This window comes from Schistocerca serialis, chromosome 7, assembly GCF_023864345.2.
Source record: "Schistocerca serialis cubense isolate TAMUIC-IGC-003099 chromosome 7, iqSchSeri2.2, whole genome shotgun sequence".
NCBI lineage: Eukaryota > Metazoa > Arthropoda > Insecta > Orthoptera > Acrididae > Schistocerca > Schistocerca serialis.
In genome coordinates, this window is record NC_064644.1 from 602,137,903 (window position 1) to 602,165,738 (window position 27,836).

The following is a 27,836-nucleotide window of genomic DNA, read 5'->3' on the forward strand; positions in this document are numbered from 1 at the left end:
TTAAAAATTTTCTTCATTTTTCTTATCTTCTTTATGTGGAGGTCGACATTTATCATCCATGTAAATTCATTTTTTTCTTTTCTTAGTGGCAACAAGGGTTATCTTAACTTTCTCCCTTTGTCCTTCTACCTCTACACAGGGTGTTTCAAGAGGCATAGTAAACATTTTATATGTTATTACAGACTAATTTGAATAAAATATCCCATATAACATGTGTCCAGTTATTACTGGGTATCCAGATACTGCTGTCGGACTGTACAACAAATAGATACTCACAGTAGGTGTTAAAAAAAGAAATGATTAAGTTCGAAGTTATTTTTCATAAATTCCAGTGTACTTTCGAATTCCCTTGACTCTGTGTGTAGCTTTTCTGTGGTCGTCGTCGCGTTCTTTTACGAGAGCAGCACTATTCATAATCCGAACGAGCTGTTTGTCGTTTGTGTTTACTTTGTTCTCCTCGCCTTTCAACCATCCGCACAAACAAATATCTAAAGGGGTAACGTCCGGGGACCTTGGTGTTTAAGAAACATTACCCTTCCTGATTCATGTTTCACGTAATGGCTGTTTACAAGGTGTGTCACCTGACAACTAGAAGACCCACCATTATCATTACCTTCATATTGGGTATCACAGCCGCATATTTGTTAAAAGACATTTTGAAGTTTTGCATCTCTACTACTTTCGGCAAGTATTCACTTTATTATATCTTGCGCTAATGGCCAATTTCGGCCTTACCGATCACTTTGCATCTGGAAAGAAATACAGCAAAGATACAAAAGGTATAAGTTGGCTTACTGACATACAAAACTAATATTTTACAACGGAAAGGCTAAAATGGTTCTTACTGGTATCGATGTGACGCATAATTACCCTGTTATTGAACAGCAGGCATAGCGGACCAGAATGTGAGCACATAGAGTGCAACTGTTAGAATTAAAACCAGAAGGCTAACTGTGTGCAGTGATAGCTATCTTCGTAACTAAAACAAAATGGAAACGTAGCGATATGTAAAGAAGAAGCGACAAGAAAATTGTTTTTATGTGCCACATGCCACATGGCGAGTCATGTATTACACCAACTGTTCAGGCTCTGAGTGTAAACTATCTTCAGAATGTCGCTTTGTAGCTAAAATAAACATTGTCACGTATATGTAGTTATGTATTCACAGGTATGCTACTAATAACGTACCATATGGCAGAATTATGTTTCTCATTATTTTACATCAAAAATGTAATAAAGACTTCCTCCTCCCTTTGGATGGATTTCACCGTTTTCCGCAACTCATTTCATGTCTTGGCACGCTGTTCTCTACATTTTTTTCTTTTTTTTTTTTTTACAATTTCGAACTTTTAATATTCTTCTAATAGCATATTGTACTGGGTTACGTCTCTAATTCATGTGTCGATTTATGGACGAACTGATTCATATTGCTATACCTTTCTCGTAACTGTTTCCAGCGTGGGCAGAACTGACAGTTGGCTTCCGACAACGAAAGCGAACTCTTATGGTGTCCTATAACGTGGCATTAGGAATGAAACTGATTGTTACTGCACGCAATAAATTTTCTGGTTTTCATTATAGGGCTTGCGCGATATGTGCTCGCTTCCTGACTGGCTATACCCTCCGTTCAGTAACAGTACGGCGTGAGTCAAAAAAGGACTTTACAAATGTAGAATGTTACAAAAATTTATTAAGCTAACTTACAGAATCAGCAGTCGTGTCATTTTGCAGCAAACAGCCTCAAGTTTGATTCAACGTACAGCGTCAGCACTCAATTTCGCCACCATCAGTGGCACATAGCGCACAGTTAAAAATGGTGCGGAGCGTACTCACTGTGTGTTTTGGTTTCATGAAACGAACCCTGCAACGTCTGCTCAGCGTAAATATAGGGCAGCGAAAATCCACATGCAACCCTCGAACACGTTACTAACAGCCGCAGAGTTATTATGATTTGTGCTCTTAGCAAATTGAAAGTTTATTGTCTTTTTTCCTTCATGGAGAAAACTGTAACTGGTGTTGTGTATGTGGATATGTTTACAGTTTTAATCTGCCAGGAAGTTTCATATCTGGATATGCTTGAAAACTTTTTAATTCCACAAATCGATGAAGATGGCTGAGATGGGCTGGTTCACAGCCGGTAAGACGGTGCAGCACATCATTTTTTCACTGAAGTTTAATGTTTCCTCGACAGTCGCTTCCCACGCCGGTGCATTGGCCATGAAATGCCAGCTGGATGGCCACCTCGCTTCCTAGGCTTGACACCACTGGATTCCTTTCTCGGGGTTTCGTTAAAGAACGTGTGTATCTTTCTCCCCTACCAAACAAATTAGTTGACCTGAAAAACTGAATCTATGCTGGCACTTCACAAGTTACGCCCAATTAGCTGCATCGAATGTGAGAAGAAATTGATTACCGGTGGGATGTTTACCACATCACAAATGCTAGTCGCATCAAACCAAAATGACGCTTGACAGTTTTATATGAAACTTTAGGTTCTTTGCTACAAAATAACACATCTAACGAGTCTGTAAATTGCTCAATAAACCTATATCATTCCAAATTTGTAAAGTTCTTTTTGACTCATCCTATATAATTGTTCAACACATTCATACATGTAAGTACAATTATTTTAATCGGTCCATTGTGAAATATCATTTTTGTACGTCAGCAAGCTAAAACTATACTTCACGCATCTTCGCTTTGTTTCTTGGTACACTGCGCTTTAAAATGGCCTATAAGGCCCAAATTATCGTGCAAGATGTAGTCAAGTGAATACTTGTCAAAAACAGCCGAGATGGGACACTAAAAGTTGTCTTTCGATGGCCATCCTTGTAGCCAAAGAAAGCTGTTCTAGTAATGATGGAAGTCTAGAGAAGGGGACCTATAAGACGACGCCGCAACTCAATTTGCTCAGTTAACTGGTTGTCTATCAAATCACATCAGTCATTTACAGACAACCATTCTTTAAAATCTGTCTCTGAAATGTCACGTGGGTTTTCTTCGCCCAACCCCCACCGATGTTGGTTCTTTTTTTTTTTTTTTTTTTGAGTCATCTGTTTTCTGACTGGTTTGATGTTGCCCTCCACAAATTTCTATCCTCTGCCATGTTCTTCAGAGTATCATTTGCAACAATTATTTGTTGGGTGTGTTTCAATGTCTGTGTTCCCCTACAGTTTTTCCGCTCTACAGCTCCGTCTAGTACCATGGAAGTTTTTCCCTGGTGCCTTAACAATGGTCCTAACCTCCTGTCCCTTCTTCTTGACAGTGTTTTCCACACACTCCTTTCCTCTCTGATTCTGCACAGAACCTCCACATTCCTCGCCTTATCAGTCCACCTAATTTTCAACATACGTCTGTAGGACCTCATGTCAAATGCTTCGATTCTCTTCTGTTCCGGTTTTCCCATAGCACATTTTCACCACCATTCAATGCTGTGCTCCACGTTCAAATTTCTGTTGCTTCTCATTACTTTCGCCTTTCTTCGATTTCTTGGCAATCCACATTCTTTAGCCATTAGACTGTTCATTTCGTTCAACGTGTCCTGTAATTTGTCTTCACTTTCACTGAGGATAGTAATGTCGTCTGCGAATCTTAACACTGAGAGCCTTTCATCTTGCATTTTAATCCCGCTCTTCAACGTTTCTTTTATTTTCGCTATTGCTTTTTCGATGCATAAATTGAACAGCAGCAGCGAAATACTACATCCCTGTCTTACACCGTTTTTAGTCCATGTATTTCGTTCCTGGTTTTCACTCTTATTATTTCCCATTGGTTCTTGAACATATTGTATATTACTCGTCTTTCCCCATACCTTACCCTTATTCTTCACAGGATTTCGAACATCTTCCACCATTTGGCATTGTCGAACGCATTTTTCAGTCTGACAAATCCAAGGAACGTGTCTTGATTTTTCTTTAGCCTTGCTTCCATTATCAACCGCAAGGCCAGATCTGCCTCTCTGGTGCTTTTACCTTTCCTGAAGCCAAACTGATCGTCATCTAACACCTCCTCAATTTCCTTTTCCATTCTTCTATGTATTATTCATGTCAGAAACTTGGATGCGTGAGCTGTGAAGCTGATTGTGCGGTAATTTCCGCACTTGTCAGCTCTTTCAGGCTTCAAAATTGTGTGAATGATATTCTTCCGAAAGTCAGATATAATGTCGCCAGACTCAAACATTCTACACATCAAAGCGAACGGTCGTTTTGTTGACACTTCTCCAAATCATTTTAGAATTGCTGGTAGAATGTTATCTGTCTGTTCTGCCGTATTTGATCTTTTCCAAAGCTCTTCTAAATTCTAAGACTGGATCCTCTATCTCTTCTGCATCGGCTCCTGTTTGTTGTTCTATCACATCAGACAAGTCTTCCCCCTCATAGAGGACTTCAGTGTCCTCTTTCCACCTATCCGCCCCCTCCTCTGCGATTAACAGTGGAATTACCATTGCACTCTCAATGTTACCACCCTTGCTTTTAATTTCACCGCGGGACGTTTTAACTTTTCTAGATGGTGAGTTAGTCCTTCCGACAATCATTACGACTGTTATCGACACCGTCACAAATGGAAGTGGGTTCATCAGAATACAGTTTTAATGAGATTACTCGGCGATTTGCAATTGGCTAACGACCAGATTCCAATAGGCTTTCTCAAAGGTGTCTTACTCCGCTGTACATGAAATGGGAAGATTTCCTGCATACGTAAAGTCCTCCGTTCGCATCGATGCATACAGAAATTTTGTGGGTCCTCTTCGAAGGATTATGCCATCGCAATGTCATCCACTTCATACACACTTTATTTCCATGGTCAGTTTTGTGAAAACACGTATAAACGCTCATGAATACGCTACTCTGATGCTAGGAATAGTAATAACATTATCAATGGTGTTTCGTAATGATACAAGAGTTATTTCTTACCCTACTTTAAGAAAGACAGTACAGTATGTCCTACACAGTCAGCACAAGAACGAGCAGTAGTTACTAGTCACATGTGAAGCTGATTTTTAGTTCTGTGGCAAACTGTTAAGTAAGGGGGTACTCCACAGCTGAGAGTACAACGTTATACAACAAACAATATGGTATAGTATCAAGTAATATTAAAGTCTGATTAATAAGTTGTAGCTGAGCGTGACGAATAATTTTATTTCAATAAAAAAAATCTAAACTCTGTGCGAACAAGCCTCGGAAGGTCCAACGGTGCCGGACGACCGCTGTATCACCCTCGTCCAGTAGGAGTCACAGTATGCGTAGAGAGGCACGTGGTCAGCACGCCGCTCTGCTAGCCTCTGTCAGTTTTGGTGACCGGAGCCGCTACTTCTCAGTCAGGCAGCTCCTCAGTTGGCCTCACAAAGGCTGAGTGGGCCCCAATTGCCAACAGCACTTGGCAGACCGAGACGGTCTGCTAGACAAACCCTACAGCGTTCAATTTCTGTGATTTGATTGGAACCGGTATTGCCACTTGTGGTGTGCATACTTTAAGATCTTCGGTACACACACCATCAGATTATTTGACTTGTCGCTCTAACGAAGTAGGCACTCGCAGCAATATGTCTCGTGGTCCTATCGTGGCGTGTTTATCTTCTGCCGTTAGGTCAGACGATAGAAATGCCACTTGCACGCTTAGAGTAGCAGATTGACAGTGACAAACTTTAAACAGAACTTGATTAATTTTCTCACACATTTATTAAAATAATAAAAAGCGTAGACATTACGTAACTTGATTCTGGATGCTGTTTACAATTAACAATCTGAAGTTCCTTTGGTCTTGGTGCGTTAATCTTATTCTCACATATCTCTGATAACTGACAAAGTGTCTATTCATTTATCTTCATGGCTATGTACAGGAATATGATAATCTTATTAGGCACAGACTGAAACTTGACTATGACTGGTACAGACAATTGCAGACTAATGCAGACTAAGGCAGACTGAGTAATCGGAGGTCTGTACACTCATTATAATACCTCATGCGTTCATGTATCATTGCGCGAGTGTGATCTATGAGGAGAAAAGGTTCTGCGTTAGCAGCAATCTCATTGGCTGCGTTACATATTAATACGCGGATCGGCGGAAGCAGAATTTGGTCCGTCTCTAAGGGACCGCCATCTTGTAGTGCGGAGACGGACGAGCGCTGCGCCCGCGCTGTTGTGCTTAGCGGGGCGCGCTGTAGTGGGAAAGTTGTGTACGCACTGACTACGTGGAACTATGTACACAACACCACTGCAGCAAGGCTGTGGGATTTTGTATAAATACGCAATATTAATTTACGAGGGCCTTATAAACTGGAAACACCATACCTGTGAAACAGGTCAATATGTTAACTGTTACAAATTAGCAAAGGGCTTCAAAAGGGCTGTCCACTGCCTCCTTGCTCAAAATTAATATGGAAGAACTATGGCACATAAGTAGCATTAAATTGTAGGCTGACGCAAATGTCATTGGTAGAAGATAAAATATACTTTCTCCTATTCGCTGGTGAATAGGTGATAACTGCCAAAGATAGTGCCAACTGAAGCTAAATGTAGATGAATCTGTTTGAAACATAGGATAAGTGAGGTTTAAAACTAAACACAAAGAAAAATAAGTAAACATTAGTGGGCTGTCAAAAACAGCATGATTTAAAAGCTGGGATTTTAACATTAAATGATGTTTTTCTTTTAGATATCTAGGTGTAAATGTATGTGTGAATGAAAAGAGTATAGAAGAGATTAAAAATAGGATTAGACAAGCGAAACGTGTTATTTAACAGTTGAACTCGGTTCAGATGGTTCAAATGGCTCTGAGCACTATGGGACTTAATATCTGAGGTCATCAGTCCCCTACAACTTAGAACTACTTAAACCTAACTAACCTAAGGACATCACATACATCCATGCCCGAAGCAGGATTCGAACCTGCGACCGTAGCGGTCGCTCGGTTCCAGACTGTAGCGTCTAGAACCGCTCGGCCACTACGGCCGGCAGTTGAACTCGGTCCCTGAGAGTAATAACATCACAAAGAAAACTGGGAAGGTTATATACAACGCAAAAGTAGAAAGTGTGTCCGTGTATGAGGCAGAAGTTTGAAAAATAAAAAAGGGAAAAAAGCGTCAATTGCTATCCATGGAAATGTATTAGTAGAGACGAAGTACTGGAGTCTGAAGATTAGACAACATCTGAAATGAATAAACCAGAAAAATGATGCAGGCAGAAGAGAACGTATTGGTAGCTAATGAGAGGGAGAGTGTAGTGTGACAGCCGGCCGGAGTGGCCAAGCGGTTCTAGGAGCTACAGTCTGGAACCACGCGACCGCTACGGTCGCAGGCTCGAATCCTGCCTCGGGCACGGATGTGTGTGATGTCCTTAGGTTAGTTAGGTTTAAGTAGTTCTAGGTTCTAGGGGACTGATGACCTCAGCAGTTAAGTCCCATAATGCTCAGAGCCATTTGAACCATTTTTTGTGGAGTGACAAGCGTTACGGCGAACTAAGTTCGTGGAGAGGTGAGTGACGTTAGGTGGGTTCGTGTCATTTATAAATAATGCCTTCAGTGTACTAAGGTCGAATTAGTAAATCAAATTACATACTAGTGTTTATTTTGTTTACTGCGTGTTAACGAGCGAGGCGGAGGTGAGCAGTTACGCTGAGATTTAATAATTGTAATTTAAAAAAAAGAAAGAATATTTTATTCTAAACGTACGAAGTGTGATATTTTAAATCAGTTAGTCTATATCCATGACTATGTTTGCGGAACTGGAAAGTCTGCTCTATGAGCCAAGTTGATAACAATATTTGAATTATTAGCCAACATTTGATTACGGTCAAAAGTTTTGCTACATATTATGGTGGATCACTTATGAATAATACAAGAAACGTGGCTCACGTTTCCTCTATATACCACGAGTGAAAGATGTGTTACAAAATTTAAAAATTTATTAGAAGAAAATTCGGAAGTGTATTAACGAACGTCTGTGGAGGACTGACAAGACCAGTGAAATCATTTTGAAATGATTTGAAGTAGGTTTAACCAAGAAAGAAAGTGAATCGACCAATTTTTACATTCTTAGTCACTCATTTTTTATGAGGATATAAGCAAAGTTTATAACCAGTGGTGATATCTGTATAAGCCAAAATTCATTAATAACACGACCGCGCTAATGTTGACCTATGGAATATCTCCTTTGTTGCCTATACTATTTGCTCAATGTACAGATAGATTTGTTGGTATATCAACGCGGACTGTTCAACGTGCCTATGAAGCTCTAAAATTGACAGGAATTTCTGTTATCAGTGAACGCAGATCCATTTCAACGAGTTTTCGAGAGAACATTGCCAAGAGATATTCGTTTTATAAACAAAAACTGTCTTTTCTTGCTGCAGTGTATTTTATTTCCTTTAGACGTATCTTGCATTTTACTTTAATGCGTCTTCAGTGGGATAGTTCTTTATATCGGCGTTTCTTCTCATCTGGTCACATGCTGGAGGTGGCACTTTAACTTGATTTACGAAAAATAAGCACGTTTTCATATCCCCAATTTTTTCTTGACAATTCTCACATTGTTTGCCCCTTATTGCTGTGGACCACTAGTAGTCTTCTGTCACTAGTTGCAGATATTTCAATTAAATTTGTCATTTAAAGTCGTAACTTCTGTGAGCTCTGAACTCACAGCATTAATTTCGTTACGCCAATTCTCTTTACTAAATGCGACAGACTTTTCGTCACTGCCAGTAGTTATGTTACGGATTTTATCTACTTCATTGTTCAATTCGTGCACTAGATCCGTACGCCGTTAACCATTATACTCATCGATTTTTGTCGTTCTTGCTTGTATTACAGATTTTAATGATCTCATCATTTTGCGCCTGTGTTTTTTCAAGAGCTTTACTAACCAGTTCAGTTATTTGCTTGCATTTTTTTGTCAACGTGGATCCGAAATTCTTGGGTTTCCGTTTCTATTTCTTCGCGTTTGACTTTACATCCCTCTCTGAGCTGATCATGTTTTTCATCAAACATCTCAGTAAGCTCGGATCGCAAATTATTGACAGTATCTGTTAACGTGTTCAATTTAGTTTTGATTTTCTCCTGAATTTGTTTGCTTTCCTCCCACATTTCATTGTTTTCCTCCCGAACAGATTGTAATTGTCCCTGCGATTCTTTCATTTCGTCGTCCATCATTAATTCCATTTCCCCTAATACCTGAGTAGAGCCGTTATTACTAACAGCAGTGGTCCCCTTCTGTTGAGTAGCCAAAGGCGTTGAACTAGGCCTGGGCAGATGTTTTCAACAAGCATCAAGTTAAAGAGAGATGCAAGCTGCGATTGCTGATGAGCTTCATCGTCCTGCCTGTTGAACGTATCCTAGGTGGGCAGTTATTTCAAAAGAATTTGGCAACCTTCATCAAGCATACTTAATTGACATGATTGCATATTCGAAATGGAATTCTGGATATAAATATTTATTAATAGTGGTTGATGTTCATTCCAAATACCCATGAGTTGCTGCTCTAAAGACTAAAGGCGGTGTTACAGTTGCAAACGCGCCTAAAAAAATTTACTCAGATAGCAGGCGGGTTCCAGTACACTTAAAAACTGATCTTGGGAAATAATTCTACAATACTAGTTTAAAAAAGAATGCAACATCTCAGAATTAATCATTAGTCCACTTTTTGAAATATGAAAGCTTCCGTAGTTGAACGTTTCAGCAGAACTCTCAAGAGTCTTATGTTCAGAAAATTTACTGCTTAGGGCTCCTACAAATTGATTAATACTGTACAAGGATTCGTAAAGCAATATAATCACACGATACACAGGACAATTAAAATGCAGCCAGCGGAGGCGTATAATAAATTAAAAATGATCGATCCACGCCCTTCGAAACTTAAAATTGGCGTTTATGTCAGTATTAGCAAACAGAAGACAGTCTTTGACAAAGGATACACTCCAAACTGATCAACGGAAATTTCCAGAATACGTAAAGTGCATTTCTCAGATGCAGATATTGGTGGTACGTCTTCCATTTCCAAAATTTGCGAGCTCGCAGGCGAGCTATATCCTGCTACCTTTTTGACTTAGTTCCCATTACTGTAAGGGGTGAGGAATCCTGGTTGCTACATTTCTCTCCAGTTTTCCTTGCCGCAGCCACTCTTCTGGTAAAGTCGAAGGATAGCGACAGACTTTATCAATCGTGGTACATAGGACGTCGTACACTTAACGAACTATCTCCGTGGTACTTAAACCGAACTTTGTTAGTGGTTGACCGATCGACCTATTTCCGTGGAACACAAATCGAACTAACCTACACTTGCACAACACACTGGAGAAACGACACACGCAAGGTGATTTTTTCCACCTCAACCGGCGTAAAACGACTCTTTTAATACTTGAACTGATAATTCGTAAGAAATTATGCAAATTTTAACCTCTTGTACACACACAGAGAGAAAACTGTAATTGTAAACATTGTGTGTGTATGTGTGTGTGTGTGTGTGTGTGTGTGTGTGTGTGTGTGTGTCCTTTAAAGACCTTTAAAGAAACAAATCAAAGTATATTTGATCATAAAGCAAACTGTAATTGTAAACATTGTGTGTTGTGTTGGCAGAAGAACCAACACCGTGTTACTAGTGGAGGCCGAAAAGCACGCGTTTTAGCTCACGCACGCTATCGTGCGGAGGGAAGAACTATACTGACGTGAGGTCTGGAACATACAAAGAATTAGAATTCAGAAAGCGGACGTAATTAGTTTGATATTTAACTTTAATCCATTAATGATGAACGAAGCTCTTGACGGTACATGATTCACAATATTATCTGTTCAGAAGACATAGTAACTGAATATGGCGCCTTGCTAGGTCGTAGGAAATGACGTAGCTGAAGGCTATGCTAAACTGTCGTCTCTCCAAATGAGAGTGTATGTAGTCAGTGAACCAACGCTAGCAAAGTCGGCTGTACGACTGGGGCGAGTGCTAGGGAGTCTCTCTAGACTAGACCTGCCTTGTGGCGGCGCTCGGTATGCAATCACTGATAGTGGCGACACGCGGGTCCGACGTATACTAACGGACCGCGGCCAATTTAAAGGCTACGACCTAGCAAGTGTGGTGTCTGGCGGTGACACCACATTGTGTGTGTGTGTGTGTGTGTGTGTGTTTGTGTATGTGTGCATATGTGTGTGTGTGTGTGTGTGTGTGTGTGTGTGTGTGTGTGTGTGTGTGTGTGTGTGTGTGTGAGTGAGTGTACGTAAATGACACATCTTGTCGGCTGCCTGACCTTGGACAACGGCCAGAGCGCGATGACTCAGATGGGTACGGTGCGGTGCAGTAAGCGTCCTCGTTGCATATGTACGTCTTCAAAGTGTTCCAGAACGAACATAGACACACTACTATAGTACATCACCAAACAGCCACGAACATTTACGGAAAAAGTATCTCTAATTGGTGACCAATCCGCACCAATATAGTGAACACATAATAAAGGTTTGCATCTACTGCCGTTATATTTACATGCTTATTGCTGCTGCACTTCGCCGGAACCTGATAGCAAACCACAACGTAACTTTAGTAAAAGGTATTGTGGTATGGCCATTTGGAATGAGTGGATGATAATAGTTGTGCAAAACTGGTGAGGGGATGGATTCCGGAGCGACTAAGGAAACGTGGTCGATCTTCTAGAATTTGTGTGACTGATTTGAAGGAAGCTATGGTCTCCAGGTGTGTTTAACATGGGGACTGGTAAGACAGCGATCTGTGGGCCGACTGACTTGCGTTGGGGCACTGAACGTATACTTCTAGTTATTGCAACAGAAAGGGGCCGTTGATGTCTCACCACGGATGTAGTTGATGTCCTCCGGCGTGAGCGGCGGCAGCCGGGTCCGCAGGCGGCCCTCCGCCTTGCTGTTGGCGTCTACCCTCGCGCGGACCACCTCCGGGTAGTCTCCTTGCCTCGTGTAGATGGGGTGCGCCCAGATCCCGGCCTGAAACGGGAAATGCAGACGGGTGTCAGCGAGACTCACTCCTTTCCTGAAATATTCTTTGGCCGATGTAGCTATGACAAACGTTGTTGCTGTTGTGGTCTTCAGTCCTGAGACTGGTTTGATGCAGCTCTCCATGCTACCCTATCTTGTGCAAACTTCTTCATCTCCCAGTACATACTGCAGCCTACATCTACATCTACATCTACATTTATACTCCGCAAGCCACCCAACGGTGAGTGGCGGAGGGCACTTTTCGTGCCACTGTCATTACCTCCCTTTTCTGTTCCAGTCGCGTATGGTTCGCGGGAAGAACGACTGTCTGAAAGCCTCCGTGCGCGCTCTAATATCTCTAATTTTACACTCGTGATCTCCTCGGGAGGTATAAGTAGGGGGAAGCAATATATTCGATACCTCATCCAGAAACGCACCCTCTCGAAACCTGGCGAGCAAGCTACACCGCGATGCAGAGCGCCTCTCTTGCAGAGTCTGCCACTTGAGTTTATTAAACATCTCCGTAACGCTATCACGGTTACCAAATAACCCTGTGACGAAACGCGCCGCTCTTCTTTGGATCTTCTCTATCTCCTCCGTCAGACCGATCCGGTACGGATCCCACACTGATGAGCAATACTCAAGTATAGGTCGAACGAGAGTTATGTAAGCCACCTCCTTTGTTGACGGACTACATTTTCTAAGCACTCTCCCAAGGAATCTCAACCTGGTACCCGCCTTACCAACAATTAATTTTATATGATCATTCCACTTCAAATCGTTCCGCACGCATACTCCCAGATATCTGACAGAAGTAACTGCTACCAGTGTTTGTTCCGCTATCATATAATCATACAATAAAGGATCCTTCTTTCTATGTATTCGCAATACATTACATTTGTCTATGTTAAGGGTCAGTTGCCACTCCCTGCACCAAGTGCCTATCCGCTGCAGATCTTCCTGCATTTCGCTACAATTTTCTAATGCTGCAACTTCTCTGTATGCTACAGCATCATCCGCGAAAAGCCGCATGGAACTTCCGACACTATCTACTAGGTCATTTATATATATTGTGAAAAGCAATGGTCCCATAACATTCCCCTGTGGCACGCCAGAGGTTACTTTAACGTCTCTAGACGTCTCTCCATTGATAACAACACGCTGTGTTCTGTTTGTTAAAAACTCTTCAATCCAGCCACACAGCTGGTCTGATATTCCGTAAGCTCTTACTTTGTTTATCAGGCGACAGTGCGGAACTGTATCGAACGCCTTCCGGAAGTCAAGAAAAATAGCATCTACCTGGGAGCCTGTATCTAATATTTTCTGGGTCTCATGAACAAATAAAGCGAGTTGGGTCTCACACGATCGCTGTTTCCGGAATCCATGTTGATTCCTACATAGTAGATTCTGGGTTTCCAGAAACGACATGATACTCGAGCAAAAAACATGTTCTAAAATTCTACAACAGATCGACGTCAGAGATATAGGTCTATAGTTTTGCGCAACTGCTCGACGACCCTTCTTGAAGACTGGGACTATCTGTGCTCTTTTCCAATCATTTGGAACCCTCCGTTCCTGTAGAGACTTGCGGTACACAGTTGTTAGAAGGGGGGCAAGTTCTTTCGCGTACTCTGTGTAGAATCGAATTGGTATCCCGTCAGGTCCAGTGGACTTTCCTCTATTGAGTGATTCCAGTTGCTTTTCTATTCCTTGGACACTTATTTCGATGTCAGCCATTTTTTCGTTTGTGCGAGGATTTAGAGAAGGAACTGCAGTGCGGTCTTCCTCTGTGAAACAGCTTTGGAAAAAGGTGTTTAGTATTTCAGCTTTACGCGTGTCATCCTCTGTTTCAATGCCATCATCATCCCGTAGTGTCTGGATATGCTGTTTCGAGCCACTTACTGATTTAGCGTAAGACCAGAACTTCCTAGGATTTTCTGTCAAGTCTTCTAAATATGTTTAGTGTATTCATCTCTTGGTCTCCCTCTACGATTTTTACCCTCCACGCTGCCCTCCAATACTAAATTGGTGATCCCTTGATGCCTCAGCACATGTCCTACCAACCGATCCCTTCTTCTTTTCAAGTTGTGCCACATACTCCTCTTCTCCCCATTTCTATTCAATACCTCCTCGTTAGTTATGTGATCTACCCATCTAATCTTCAGCGTTCTTCTGTAGCACCACATTTCGAAAGCTTCTATTATTCTTGTCCAAACTATTTATCGTCCATGTTTCACTTCCATACATGGCTACACTCCACACAAATACTTTCACAAACGACTTCCTGACACTTAAATCGATGTTAACAAATTTCTCTTCTTCAGAAACGCTTTCCTTGCCATTGCCAGTCTACATTTTATATCCTCTCTACTTTGACCATCATCAGTTATTTTGCTCCCCAAATAGCGTCTCATTTCCTAATCTAATTCTCTCAGCATCACGCGACTTAATTCGACTACATTCCATTACTCTCGTTTTGCTTTTGTTGATGTTCATCTTATATCCTCCTTTCAAGACACCGTCCATTCCGTACAACTGCTCTTCCAAGTCCTTTGCTGTCTCTGACAGAATTACAATGTCATCGGCGAACCTCAAAGTTTTTATTTCTTCTCCGTGGATTTTAATACCTACTCCGAATTTTTCTTTTGTTTCCTTTACTACTTGCTCAATATAGAGATTAAATAACATCGGGGAGAGGCTACAACCCTGTCTCACTCCCTTCCCAACCACTGCTTCAAAATGGTTCAAATGCTCTGAGCACTATGGGACTCAACTTCTGAGGTCATTAGTCCCCTAGAACTTAGAACTAGTTAAACCTAACTAACCTAAGAACATCACACACATCCATGCCCGAGGCAGGATTCGAACCTGCGACCGTAGCGGTCTCGCGGTTCCAGACTGCAGCGCCTAGAACCGCACGGCCACTTCGGCCGGCCAACCACTGCTTCCCTTTCATGCCCCTCGACTCTTATAACTGCCATCTCGTTTCTGTACAAATTGTAAATAGTCTTTCGCTCCAAGGTTCTAGGCGCTTCAGTCTGGAACCGCGTGACCGCTACGGTCGCAGGTTCGAATCCTGCCACGGGCATGGATGTGTGTGATGTCCTTAGGTTAGTTAGGTTTAAATAGTTCTAAGTTCTAGGCACTGATGACCACAATGTTAAGTTCCGTAGTACTCAGAGCCAAAATATTAATGAGGGAGTTAGTATCCATCGTGTTTGAAGTCTGCGACGGTAGAAAAATGATAAAATAACATTAATTCTGCTTCTAAATTGTTGTTTTGCTTACCTCTTGAGCCACCACGTGTGACTATGAATTCTTGATTAATATACTGAATTTCCTGCGTTTTAGAATGCGCGATTGGATTTTTGTGATCTGCCTAGGATAAAATCTACGGGACAACCAAACGCATTGAAGTCCGCGCTAATTTTCGAACTTCTGTAAAAGATTGCCAATCTCGGATATTCTGCGCTCGTTTAAACTTTGCACGCTTTTCTCTTTGTTTCTGCAACAGTGTTCAGACCCGTTTTATGTAACAAGGGGGATTATCTCTGTCGTTTGTTAATTTATTTGGTATAAATCTCTCAATCGCTGTCGATAGTATTTTTTTTTTTTTTTTAAATTCAAACCACATTCGCTTTACACTTACTGGCATGTTGTTAACTTTGAAGGGAAGGAGATTGTCTCTTAGGAAAGTGTCGAGTGAATTTTTATGTGATTTTTTCAATAGGTATATTTTTTGTTTATTTTTTGAGTATTTGAGAGTTACACTATTCAGTCTCGCTACGACAACCCTGTGTTCGCTAATCTCTGTAACTGTTTTGATTCTCTTTGTTGTTACTTTTTATGTCGTTTATTATTATTATTCGAATTTGGGCAACTCAGTACTACATGAAACAGCTGATTTTCGACTTCATATTCTTTTCTCTCTCACTCTCTCTTCTTTAAGGTAATTCATCATTCTACCCTCTCTCTTCTTCTCTTCTTCCCTCTGTTCATTCCGTCTGTCTTCTTTTGTGTTTTCTTTTGAAAGCCCTTAACACTTTATGCCATTTCCCTGAAGTCATGTCTGATTTCTATTTCTTTGACTGTTATTCCCGACTTCTGTAGATCTTTCTTAACTTCTATAAACCACGAACTTGGGTTTCTGGATTTTTGCGACAGAAGTTTAGTATTCTTTTCGTCAGCCTCTTTGTATTCAGTATTTTTTTAGTGGATATAATATGTCTTCCAGCTTTTCCATTCACCTCCTTGTTGCTACTAGATTTCCTAATCCCAGTACCATGCTTTGGACCCGACATTTTTCCAGTTATTCTTCTTCTCTCTCGTGTAAATTATTTACCTCTTTGGCCCTGTTTGTAGTGAGGACTTTTGCCACCATAAAACCTCCCAGTTCAATAACCATAATGTAATGTCTCAGTTTTGTACTAACGGACAAGACGTTTTTATTGCACATGTTCATTTTTATGACTCCTTTTATGTTAGCTGATTTGTCCAGCGCATTCAGCTGGATTTTATCTCACGAGTATTTAAATTCTGAAACTTAATTTTTCCATATTTTGATTCATATGTTTCTTTTAAGGTTCGTCATGCATGCAGTTTTCTCAAACAAAATTTGTAATCCAGTGATTTCTGCTACCTCTTGGAGAATGTTTATCTGTTGCGTTGCACCTTTTCAGTTCTCTGCTAAAACTGATAAATTATCAGCAGAAGTAAGTAGTCAGTTTCAAGATTGCCTCTCTTTCTCCAAAGATTCACTTCATTTATTGCCTCTTCCTCTGTTCTTTCTCTCCATTTTCGTTCTACTGTATCCAGTACGCAATTGAATAACACTGAAGACAGTCCATCCTCCTGCTTCACGGCTGTTTTAATTCGGTAAGATTTTAATATTTCACCTAAAATTTTAACTTTGGAAATTATATTAGTGAAAGTTTAGTTAATGATTGCCATTGCTTTATCGTCAGCTCCAAGTGGTTCTAGGAGACTCAACACGGTACCTCTATCGACGGAGTCACAGGCTTTTTTAAAATCTACATAAAGATTTTGGACTCGAAGGTTCTGATACATGAGTAAGAGCTTTAGGTTTAATACATTTTCGACACAAGATCTTCCTCTTCTAAACCTGGTTTTCTCATCCACTTGATTTTATAATCTGTTGAGCAGGTTTTTACACCGGTACGCCACTGAGAGGAGAGAGATCCCACGGCAAGTGGTTACGCCTCTTTTGCCCCCCTTTTATGTAACGGAAGAATATGCTCTATTTTCCACTCTTCTGGTATTTGTTCAGTCTCCCAAATGGTTTCGATTTATTTTTGTAGTTGTTTAACGGTTACACCATACGCATTTTTTCACATTTGTATTGGTAATTATAGTTGTTCTCATAATAATTTCCCATATGTACATAAATAAACCAGAACTACAGGTAGAAACTGAGGGTGTTTTGTAATATTTTTGTAGCTGTGGATCCAGGTCCTATGTAAGAGAAGGTTTGCAGACAAAAATCTGTTAGACTAAATGAAGAAAAGATAAATAAATATCAGTATTTCCAATGCATATATTTTAATGCTACTTCTGTTAGTCTGTCCGATATTCCTTCAGTGTCAACATCAAAGATTTGATAAAACCTAACCTACTTCTGACTCCCCACCTTGGTCTCTTCTTGATGTTTTGGTTTAAATAAACTTCATGTAGGAACGTACGTCTGCTGAAGTTGCTGTGCGACCCCTGTTTTACGAATACATAGCCTGAGTTCCTCAGTCCAGAACTTTCAATATGTTTTATCTCAGACCGAGATTGCAACATCCCGAAAATCCAAATTTGCTGAGACACATATCCAGTGCTGAGCTTCACCATGTCAGGACTCACGGCAGTTAACTTCTGAGGTCATCAGTCCCCTAGAACTCAGAACTAATTAAACCTAACTAACCTAAGGACATCACACACATCCATACCCGAGGCAGGATTCGAACCTGCGACCGTAGCGGTCGCGTGGTTCCAGACTGTAGCGCCTAGAGCCGCTCGGCCACCACGGCCGGCCACGGTAGTTTCAATGAATTTCGGATTTCTTCTGAATGCCGAGTATGGACATCCACACTACCATTCGCATGTCGGACATGCGCCAAAAAAGGATCATCCTAATAGGGTTAGCCAATATCAGTGACTTCTTAATTGAAGTAATGTGCTTTGTGTGTAGAGTGCAATTATCTCTCCGCTGTCTGCGATGCTGGCTGGCTGTAGAATTTCCGTTTCGTGACTGTTCATCAAACTGTAGTCTGGTTGGTTCTTAGACAAATGTGGCTATGATGTGAAGGGTTGTGGTGCACAGGATGGGATGTTGTAGCGATACCTTTTGTCTAGGAACGATTTTTGTCTGATTCATCTTCTGGGACCTTTCCGGGTCCATTTGTGACAATATCACTACCGGTATAGATGACAGTTTCGTGAGAAGACAAACTTCCCGCCCCCACAGTCATTGGTACGAAAAGGCGGCGTCCCGTGGAAAAAGTTACCGATACTACACCGGTATACACTGAACCAAGCCCCTGCTAGATAGCGTGTTGGTCCACTTTTGGGACACAATACAGCAGCATCCTGCGTGGCATGAATTAGACAGGTCCTTCGTAGATTTCTGGACTTACGCTGCACCAACGTTTCCACACAGATTACGGAATAACCTTAAATTACGGGCCACCGGGACGCGAGCGGGTTGCTGGCGCCCGATAGCACCCCAGATGTATTCCATTTGCTTCAGATCAGTCGAATTTGGTGGCCAGTACATTAATGTGAGTTATCATGCTCCCCAGACCACTTTAGTGCGATTCTGACAGACAGACTGCTGAAAGGTGCTACAGCCAACGGGGAAGACGCCAAACGTAAAGCGATGCATTATGATTCGAAATAATGTTCACATAACCCACAGCTGTTGGTTCAAATGGCTCTGACCACTATGGGGCTTAACTTCTGAGGTCATCAGTCCCCTAGAACTTAGAACTACTTAAACCTAACTGACCTAAGGACGCCACACACATCCATGCCTGAGGCAGGATTCGAACCTGCGACCGTAGCGTTCGCGCGGTTCCAGACTGTAGCGCCTAGAACCGCTCGGCCACCCTGGCCGGCCCCACAGCTGTCATCGTGCCTTCGATTATTACCGCAGACCTCATAGAAGCCCAGATGGTGGTTTCCCATTGCACAATACAACTACCACATCCCAGCGTCCGCAACGCCATGCGCGTTACGAGAAGCTGCTCTGCTCACAGCCCAGCGTCCGCGAGGGCTTGCATGTTACGAGAAGCCGGTCGGCTGGATATCATACCTGGTCACGACCTACGATCTGATGTAACAAGAAACGTGATTCTTTCGACTAGGTTATACTTTCCCATTGATCCGTAGTCCAATTTTGATGAGACCACGCCCACCGCAATCGTAGTTTACAATGCTGTTGGGTCAACATGGGAACATGTAATGGGCGAAGATTTATTTTCAACATGTGCGCTGAACGCTGTGCTCAGAAACACTTGTGCCTGCAATACCATTGCACTCTGTTGTCAGACCTGCCAGAGATCGCCGCCCATCTTGCTTTACAGAGTAAACAAGCCTTCGATCTCCATGTTTTCTGATGAGCTGTGGACGTCCTATTCCTTGTCGCCCACTTTCCATAGATAATTAAGACAGTAGCATGCAAACAGAAAGCCAGATTTCCGTTTCTGAGACGTTCGTTCCCATCGTCAGGCCATAAAAATCTGCGGTCCATACCGTCGCTAGAATCTTTCCCCATCCGGGTCCCCTCTTCTAAGCTTAAGGATGAGATAGATAAACATTTTAACTACTAGATAGAGATGAATGGACGTGTGGGAGCACGTCTCCAGAGATTCTCCAAGTCATGCAGAGAAAGCTCTACGTCACGTGTGAGGCGAGGGTGGCTGTGACCCCAAATGTGACTGGCTCCGGAAAATGGAACCAATGTACCATAAGGCTGTTTAGCCAACAGTCCTGTAGTCTCAGCAATACTCCACGTCTCCAGGACAGAATGTTAGCGTCTGGAAATGCTTCAAGGCCACCACAGTCAACATGATTGCCCCAAACAACAGCCAAGGTAAGCCATGTTGAGCCTCCAAACACTGCTTGCACATCACAGGTGAATTGCAGACGGAGTCCACGAAACACATTGGGACCTACAATTAATTGCTGTTTATTAAACTGTCCAGCCAGGTCAATATCAATGGCCTTTAACGACATGTACACAGGTACACTACGCCGCCAGTGACGACAGTAACCTAGACGTCGCAGAGGCATTGCTGAGGCACGGGAAAAGACAGCGTGCGTCGAACAGCGATTAGTTGTGATGCACTGCTGTGGCGTTCATTACAACATGCCCCAGAAACGATATCTGGATGACCTCACACTGGGAAGAACCACCGGCAATCTGGAAAAGTGCGAAGTGTGCCTTGTGTAATCTAGGAGTTGGGTATTGATCACAACATATTTGCGTGGTGTGAGGCTTCTGAACCACAGGCACTGCTGCCGGAATGAGAGGAGGTGGTCAAGTACAACAGCATATAACCGCTACATTGTGCAAATTCAAGAAAGGATCTACGTCGAACGCTGGATGCAACTGCAACCACATTTAACAGGACTGCAAGGCACGCGCTCTCGCGTTCCACAGTGCTACGGCGACTGCCCGACAACCAGTACATTATTTTCCGCTGACACTTGCACATCGACAGCAGTGTTTGCAATTGCGACAAGAACATAAGGAGACTGGACAAACTGTGAGTGGAGTTGCGTGTTCCACTAGAATGAGATCGTGTACTCCTTCGTCGTCTCGGGACTGCATTCGGACCTGATTTCATTTTTATGTGAACGGTAAGTTTATTTTCGAAATCTTTTCTTAAAGAATTTACTGTATTTACTACCGATTCATCATGAACATTAACACATTTAATCACACTAGGTGAGCGTGGAAGTAGTTGCCAGGAAGTAACTGATGGAAAATGAAGTTACTTTTAACAAATGTGAATTTTATTCCTAAAAGCTTTTTCAAAAACAGATTTAAAATTATAAGCAGAAAAGCATCCTCGAAATATCAAGTTACAATTTTATTTAGAGGCAGAAAGAAAATATTAACAGTATGAGCCTTCGGGCTGAGAAGCTTGCCTGCTCCCTTTCAACACGGCCGTAGTCATGACCGCTCACAACAACCTCTGAAAGAATACACTGGTGCAAATCTGCAATACACCAGATTACTTTAAACAAAACAAAAAATAATTAACAACTCACACAAACACGTAAACTATGCGCCCCGTAAGAGGGATGGAAATGGTACAACACTCAAATTATTTGCCACCGAAAGTGCATTTTTTTAAGGACTCTTGCGGTGGAAGGGTGGCAACCTTATAACCTAAAATGACTATTTAAATAAAACCCATAAAATGCAGACTTACATAAAATGTACAACATACTCTACAGTAAACATATACCACTCGATAACACCGAATCCGACAAACATGACAGAGGCACCTATTAACGTATGGCAGCCCTACAGACAGACAGATATACACTTGGTGCCTAACAAATGCGGACGAGAGACAAACGAGCAAACTGGGGACAAGAGACTGACCAAGAACACAAGTAGAATTTAACAAGTAACTGAAACAACATATCACTAATCACTTAACTTCTAATAACTGCGATTTCTGACAAAGACCTGGTGCAGCACCCACAAAACGCTCTCCCGAACCGTCAGCTGCCAGCCGCTTCAACGGACGCAGGAAGGCGCGCCGATCTCCCGTCTCACGGCGCCGCAGCTCGTGCCGGCCAGACCGACGTCGTGTGTTGACTCCTGTTGCTCTCGTATCGGCCGCGAAGCCACTACTCATCTCTAGACGGCGCGGCCCACTGGACTAACGTGGCGACCTCAGATGCGCCGAAGCTCAAGACGGCGAGGCATCTTGTGTCTCGGTGCACAACCGACCAACCCATCGATCCAACCGGCCTTAAAGGTCGATCCGAAAGACAGACATCCTGGCACTCCAGACGGCAGACTGACATTGACTAAGCGATACACTCTGTCGGACCCACCCCTGCAGAGGAAACATGCCCTCAGGCTACCCGACATCCCTGCCCCAGGAAGAGACCGACCTACCGATCAATCCAACCACCAATGTCCATTGCCTGAACAAACTCGAGCAGACTGGCGGCCTATCACATATTAGCACTCTGGACGACAGACGGACTGCCCCACACTGACCCGGCTGACGAACTGACCGACTCGCCGAGACTGACAGACTCACTCCGACTGACCGACTCTGACTCACCAATGCCGACGAGAGACAGACCCAGACTAACTTGGCTGACCAACTGACCAGACTCGCCCAGACTGACAGACTGTCCTGGATGACCAACTGCCTCCGACTGACTGACCCCCTAGTGAGCTCATAGCGCCCCTTAAATGCACGTGAACAAGAAACCTTTCCCCTTTCCCACCAGAGGGAGACACCAAGGCTGCGATTGCCACAGCGGCGCCACCGCCAGAAACGGAGGGCGACTGCTTTACACTACGCGCTGCGGCGCGCTCTTCAAAGCAGCAAATTTTACCACGGCTCATTATGGATAGCAATGCGCGACCGCATCCAATAGGGCAGGTGGAGAAATGGGAACGAGAGAATACTCGGCGAATGGACTGGCCTGCCCGTTTCGCCCAACTTAAATCCCATCGAGGTTGGTTGGTTGGTTGATTTGGGGTGGGGGTGGGGTGGAGGAGGGGACCAAACAGCGAGGTCATCGCTGCCAGCGGATTAGGGAAGGATGGGGAAGGGAGACGGCAGTGCCCTTTCAAAGGAACCATCCCGGCATTTGCCTGAAGCTATTTAGGAGAATCACGGAAAACCTAAATCAGGATGGCCAGACGTGGGTTTGAAGGGTCGTCCTCCCGAACGCGAGTCCCGTGTGCTGACCACTGCGCCACCTCGCTCTGTCAACCCTATCGAGCACAAGTGGGATGCTTGGGGCAGATCTAGCGCAGCACTCCCACGTGCACCATCCACCATCCGCAGTTGCTAACCGCGCTGCTGGATCCTCTCCAGCGCTGTGGCCGGCATGGAAGCAGGAGCTGCCGCCCGTGGTGGTCACGCCCCATGTTAACAACTATGTCCCGCCTTTCGTAGTGTCCAGGGTCCATGAAAAACTTCTTCGACGGTTTCAGTGTAATTATCGTCTTTGAATAAAAGTGTCATTTCTGTTCGTAGCATCGTGTATTTTTTTCATTTACCGTCTGTACTATACTGTAGCAGTTCTTTTTATACATGGTCCAAGCTCCGTCGTGCTATATTACTTGGCAGTTACGCATAATGCGAAAGATACTTTCGTGGTTGAGTTTTGGACTCCAGTATGTTTTCCTTACGGTGGCAAGTGTTCGCTGCGCCACCAGATGCCAATCAATCTTGCGATGAGCAGTGGTCATAATTTTTGGGATCATCAGCGTATATCAACCATGTCCACCCCAAAGATGCTGAAACAGCGCCCACATAAACGTCTTGCAGCAGCACATAAGCTACACCCAAAGTAAGTACTCAGGCGAGCAAGTCAAAATGTGGTGTTGGAAAGGCTGCGAGGAACTCAGTGCGCAGGAGAAAGGGACAAAAAAGAAGAGGAGGAATGTTATCACGATTTCTGTCAAATAGGAAGCCAGTGTGTAAAGAACAGTACTAGTTGATTCGATTAGAAGTGTGTTTCGCTCAGTATGCGTAGACAGCACACTAGCAACACACCCTTCACCTTCCTTGCAGACGCTCCTGCTTTCCTTCACGATAACCTTCCTACAATTCTAACTCGTCATGTAGCGGTTAATGTGTCCAACTGCGCGTTTAAACGTTATCCGAACATATTACGTCCTCTGTTAATCAGCAACGCGAACTCGTTTGCTGGCCATGGTGATAGCATTGCCGTGTTTGCGCCAGAGAAACAGGAAGTGACTTAGCGACACCGTACACTCCAGTATTGGTAGAAGTGGAGTTCTGTCAAACGTTACGCATCTTTACGCACAACTGGGTCAAGTCCATATTGTCAAAGAGAACACAAATAAAACGTTTACCGCAACTCTTCTTGGCTGCTCAAGACACTTCGCTCGCTGTGTCCGTAAAACTCTCTTTCCCAATGATGTCGCTATATTCCACAGTTATCTCTGATGATTGGTCGTCTGCTGTTTCAGTGACGGATGATAATGCCCACTCTTCGTTCGAATTTACACTGACAAATTTCGTTGAGTTTTCAGTTCCCTCGTTTGTTAAAAATTTCTCTCCTCCAGTTGTCATCACACTTTTTTGTCTTGATTTACGACCTTTCTAGTCGTCTAATTTCATCATAGGTAATGTTACAGCAGCATAAGGAAACTCAACACGTGGTCTGGTAACGTCGAGGTTCCGTGTTTGATTCCTAATGACCAACTCACGTTTTACTCCTGGAGAGGTCTGGAAGGAGGTCCAGTCGGCCTTGTGACTGTAATTGAAATGCTGCTTGAATATTAAAGCATCGAAATTGACAGGCAAGTCGTCGAAGTAGCATTACGTTCAAAGGCTTTCACAAAGCAAGGTGACACGGGACATTCATTTATTAGCGGCAAAAGCATCAGCCATTAGCTTCTCGGGTTAGAGCGCGGGATGCTTGACCTGTTACGACAAGATATCTTACTCCTTGCAAGATTCCAGACCACTACTATAGGATGCAGGTCTAAATGGTGTGGCATCAATAGGACGGAACTCACTTTCTTACACAGTTTTTTTGGCAGAATAAAGAGGAGTAATCTGGTGCTCCTTAATTAATGCGCAAAGCATAGCTTCCCCAGCCTTTACGTATTGCAATTTTTTTCTGACCATTTCTACGTGATAGCCCGAAGCTTTCCTGTTATATATAGAAGAAATGAACACGAAACTAAGCTCTTCATTCACAACAATGAAACGTTGACCGGCACTGTTGTTTCACAGTAGTCTTAGCACACTGCCACTTATTCACATGAATTACGTATGACTCCATAGTTCGTCTAAATCGACTACTGGTCGGTTTAATTCTGAAGCTTCATTTTTTTTCGTAAAACATCTGATTTTAAACGCGAACTCTGCCCACAAGATCTATCGGGCCCATAGGCATCGACAGATCGCTGTGTCATCCTCCGTCAATGGCGTGACTGGATGCGGAATGGAGCAGCGTTGGACGAGCACACCGGTCGTTGTTAGTTGTGAACTGGAGCTGCACTACTAGATAGTGTATCTCCTTAATTAGCATTATGAGACTGATTAATTAGCATTACAAGGTTGATTGCACCCAGTTCCAGTCCTCCCACGAAGGAAAAATCCTGGCAACACCGAGACTTGAACCCGCGTTCTCCGCATGGTTGTGAGCCGCGCTGAGTAGTCATCTACGGGAGCGGACAAAACATCAACTGCATTATGCTCTTTTTGCAACAACATTCTTTCTCCGGCTTTTGCAACTACGTTCTTTCTCCCGCATTTTTCATTTCATTCTCCTCGCCACATATGGAGGGATGGTTGGCTGTCAGTGGATGAATGTGTGACATAATAAAAAGATATACACTCATGAACCGAAACATTATGGCCAACTGCTTTGGAACAAATACATTACCGGTTCTGCATGTCAGGGATCCGACACTTTGTTGACAGTTTTGTGGAGGTATGTGGCATTAGATGTCTACACACGACTCATGTAATTCGCGTAAATAGCGGGCCGCTGATTTGCGTACGGTGATGGCGCCCGATAGCGACCCAGATGGATTCCATCGGATTTACATCAAGCGAATTTGGTCGCCGAGACATGAAAGTGGGTTCACTATAATGCTCCTCAAACCACTACCACACGGTTCTGACTTCGAGACACGGACAATTAAACTGATGAAAGATGACATCGCAGTCGGGGAAGACGCGAAGCGTGAAGGGATGCAGGTCGTTCGCAGCAGTCAGCGTGTCTTCGATTAATACCACAGGCCCCCTGCGAGCTCAGGAGAACGTCTCCCAGAGCGTGATACTGCTGCCGCCAGCCTGCGTCGGTAGCGCGCTCCACGTTTCGAGCCGCCGTCCACCTGAAGGACGGCGTTTGTGGAGACGACCATCGACCTAGTGCTGCAAAAATGTGACTCACCCGAAGAGCCGACACGTTGCCATTCATCGACGGTCGAATCCCCATGGACCCGTGGACACTGCAACCGTAATTGACGATGTCGTTGGGTCGACATGTGAACACGTAGGGATGGTCTGCTGCGGAGCTCCACGTTCAATAATGTACGACTAACAGTGTGCTCTGAAGCACTTGTGCGTGCACCAGCACTGTGCGCTTTCGGCAGAGCTGCCACAGATCACCATCTATCCTACTTTACAGAGACTACAGGCCTCCGAGCTCGACGTTCTGTAAAGAGTCGTGGACGTTCAACAATTCAGCGCCTAGTGGTCGTTTCACTGTCCTTCTACCTCTTTCCGTAGATGCTCACAACAGTAGCACGTGAACATTCGACCATTTTCGCCGTTTTCCAGATAACCGTTCACAGGCTCTGCATAATAATAATCCGTTCTTTGTCAGAGTCGCTTATCTCAGTCGATTTCCCCATTTTTAGCCCATATCTTCACTAGGGTGATCCCCTGTCCGTGTCCTCTTACATACTTTTGTCACCGCGTCACATGTCAGCAGCGCAATGAGGCGGCATCCAACGTGGCGGTGGGCACTGGTCGTAATGTTTTGGCTGATCAGTGTAGATTCAGCGGCATAATTTAAAATATAAAGGGCGGATTTGTCGGCTAAGTAATAGATTGACACAGATGAAATGGCAAGAGAATTTTTGACAAAAGATCCTCTTTGCTAACCTGACAGTCCAGTGCTGTGCGACAACAGCAGTCGAGTGTTTGAAGGATGGTGTTTATTGTACTGTTCTTGACATCGCAGAATTCTATCTAATAACACAATTACCTATACCGTCAATGAACTGTTCCTGGCAGTGTCTCAGTCATGTGCTACGTCGGTGCCGATAACAGCAAACTGTTGCGACCTCCCGCAAAAGTACCTTCCGCGATCGTTTCTTGCACTCGCACTGCGAGGTGACAACACGTTGTACTTTTAAATGGAACGTGACTGTACCTAGTGACGTGACCAGATTAGTTCCTGTTACACGCAGGTAACCTGCTCGCCTTGCTGAATAACACGAAAGGTTACACTTTAGCGAGTCGTAGTAATTATATTTGTTTCCTGTATGCGTCAGTTATCTTCGTGACAAGTTGTAGATACGAGCGGCTATTAACGTTTGACGTCCTTACTCTGGGTGGCACTCAGGACACCGCTGTATACTCAGTTTATTTACAGCTTATGAAATTACTTCAGTTTTAATAAGTCATCATACCCAGGTGGTTCTTCATTTAGGATCCAGAAAAACCTTAGACATCCGTAAACATTTGTTAAATGAATACAATAATACTGTACCAACAGCCTTTACTTTTATAAATTATACAGCGCACGAATCGGTGGCCTTTTTTTCCAGGTTTTGTTACACAAATTCAGATTTCGGCTAGTGTCTAGCCATTTTCAATGCGCTATTTTCTAATCTCGATGCATGTTAGTTCCCTGTTGTTCGGACGTCAGTCACACTTCTTTGAATTCAAATGGCTAGACGCTAGCCTAAATCTGGATTTGCGTAATAAAACCTGCAAAAAAGGGACAACTGATTGCTGCGCTCTATAATTTATAAACCACCTAACAGTCGCTGAGTGCACCCACTTTCCTAATGGAAGGTAACCTGAGCCGTTACTTTGATGTTATTTTATTAGGCCTGTCGCATGAATGACACCATTCGTTCATGTATAAGACAAGGTACCCGATCTTCATGTCCTCTACATGCACGAGTGGTACCTGGTGTCA

The 27,836-nt window shown here is 43.3% G+C and overlaps 1 protein-coding gene across 1 annotated transcript in view; it reads right to left on the minus strand.

Moving 5' to 3' along the window:
• Positions 1-27,836, minus strand: part of LOC126412246 (myrosinase 1-like) — a 211,186-nt gene that overhangs the window by 65,166 nt on the left and 118,184 nt on the right. The window contains exon 8 of the mRNA XM_050081742.1: positions 11,789-11,936. Coding sequence (XP_049937699.1) covers positions 11,789-11,936 — 148 coding nt within the window. The remainder of the gene's footprint in view (positions 1-11,788; positions 11,937-27,836) is intronic.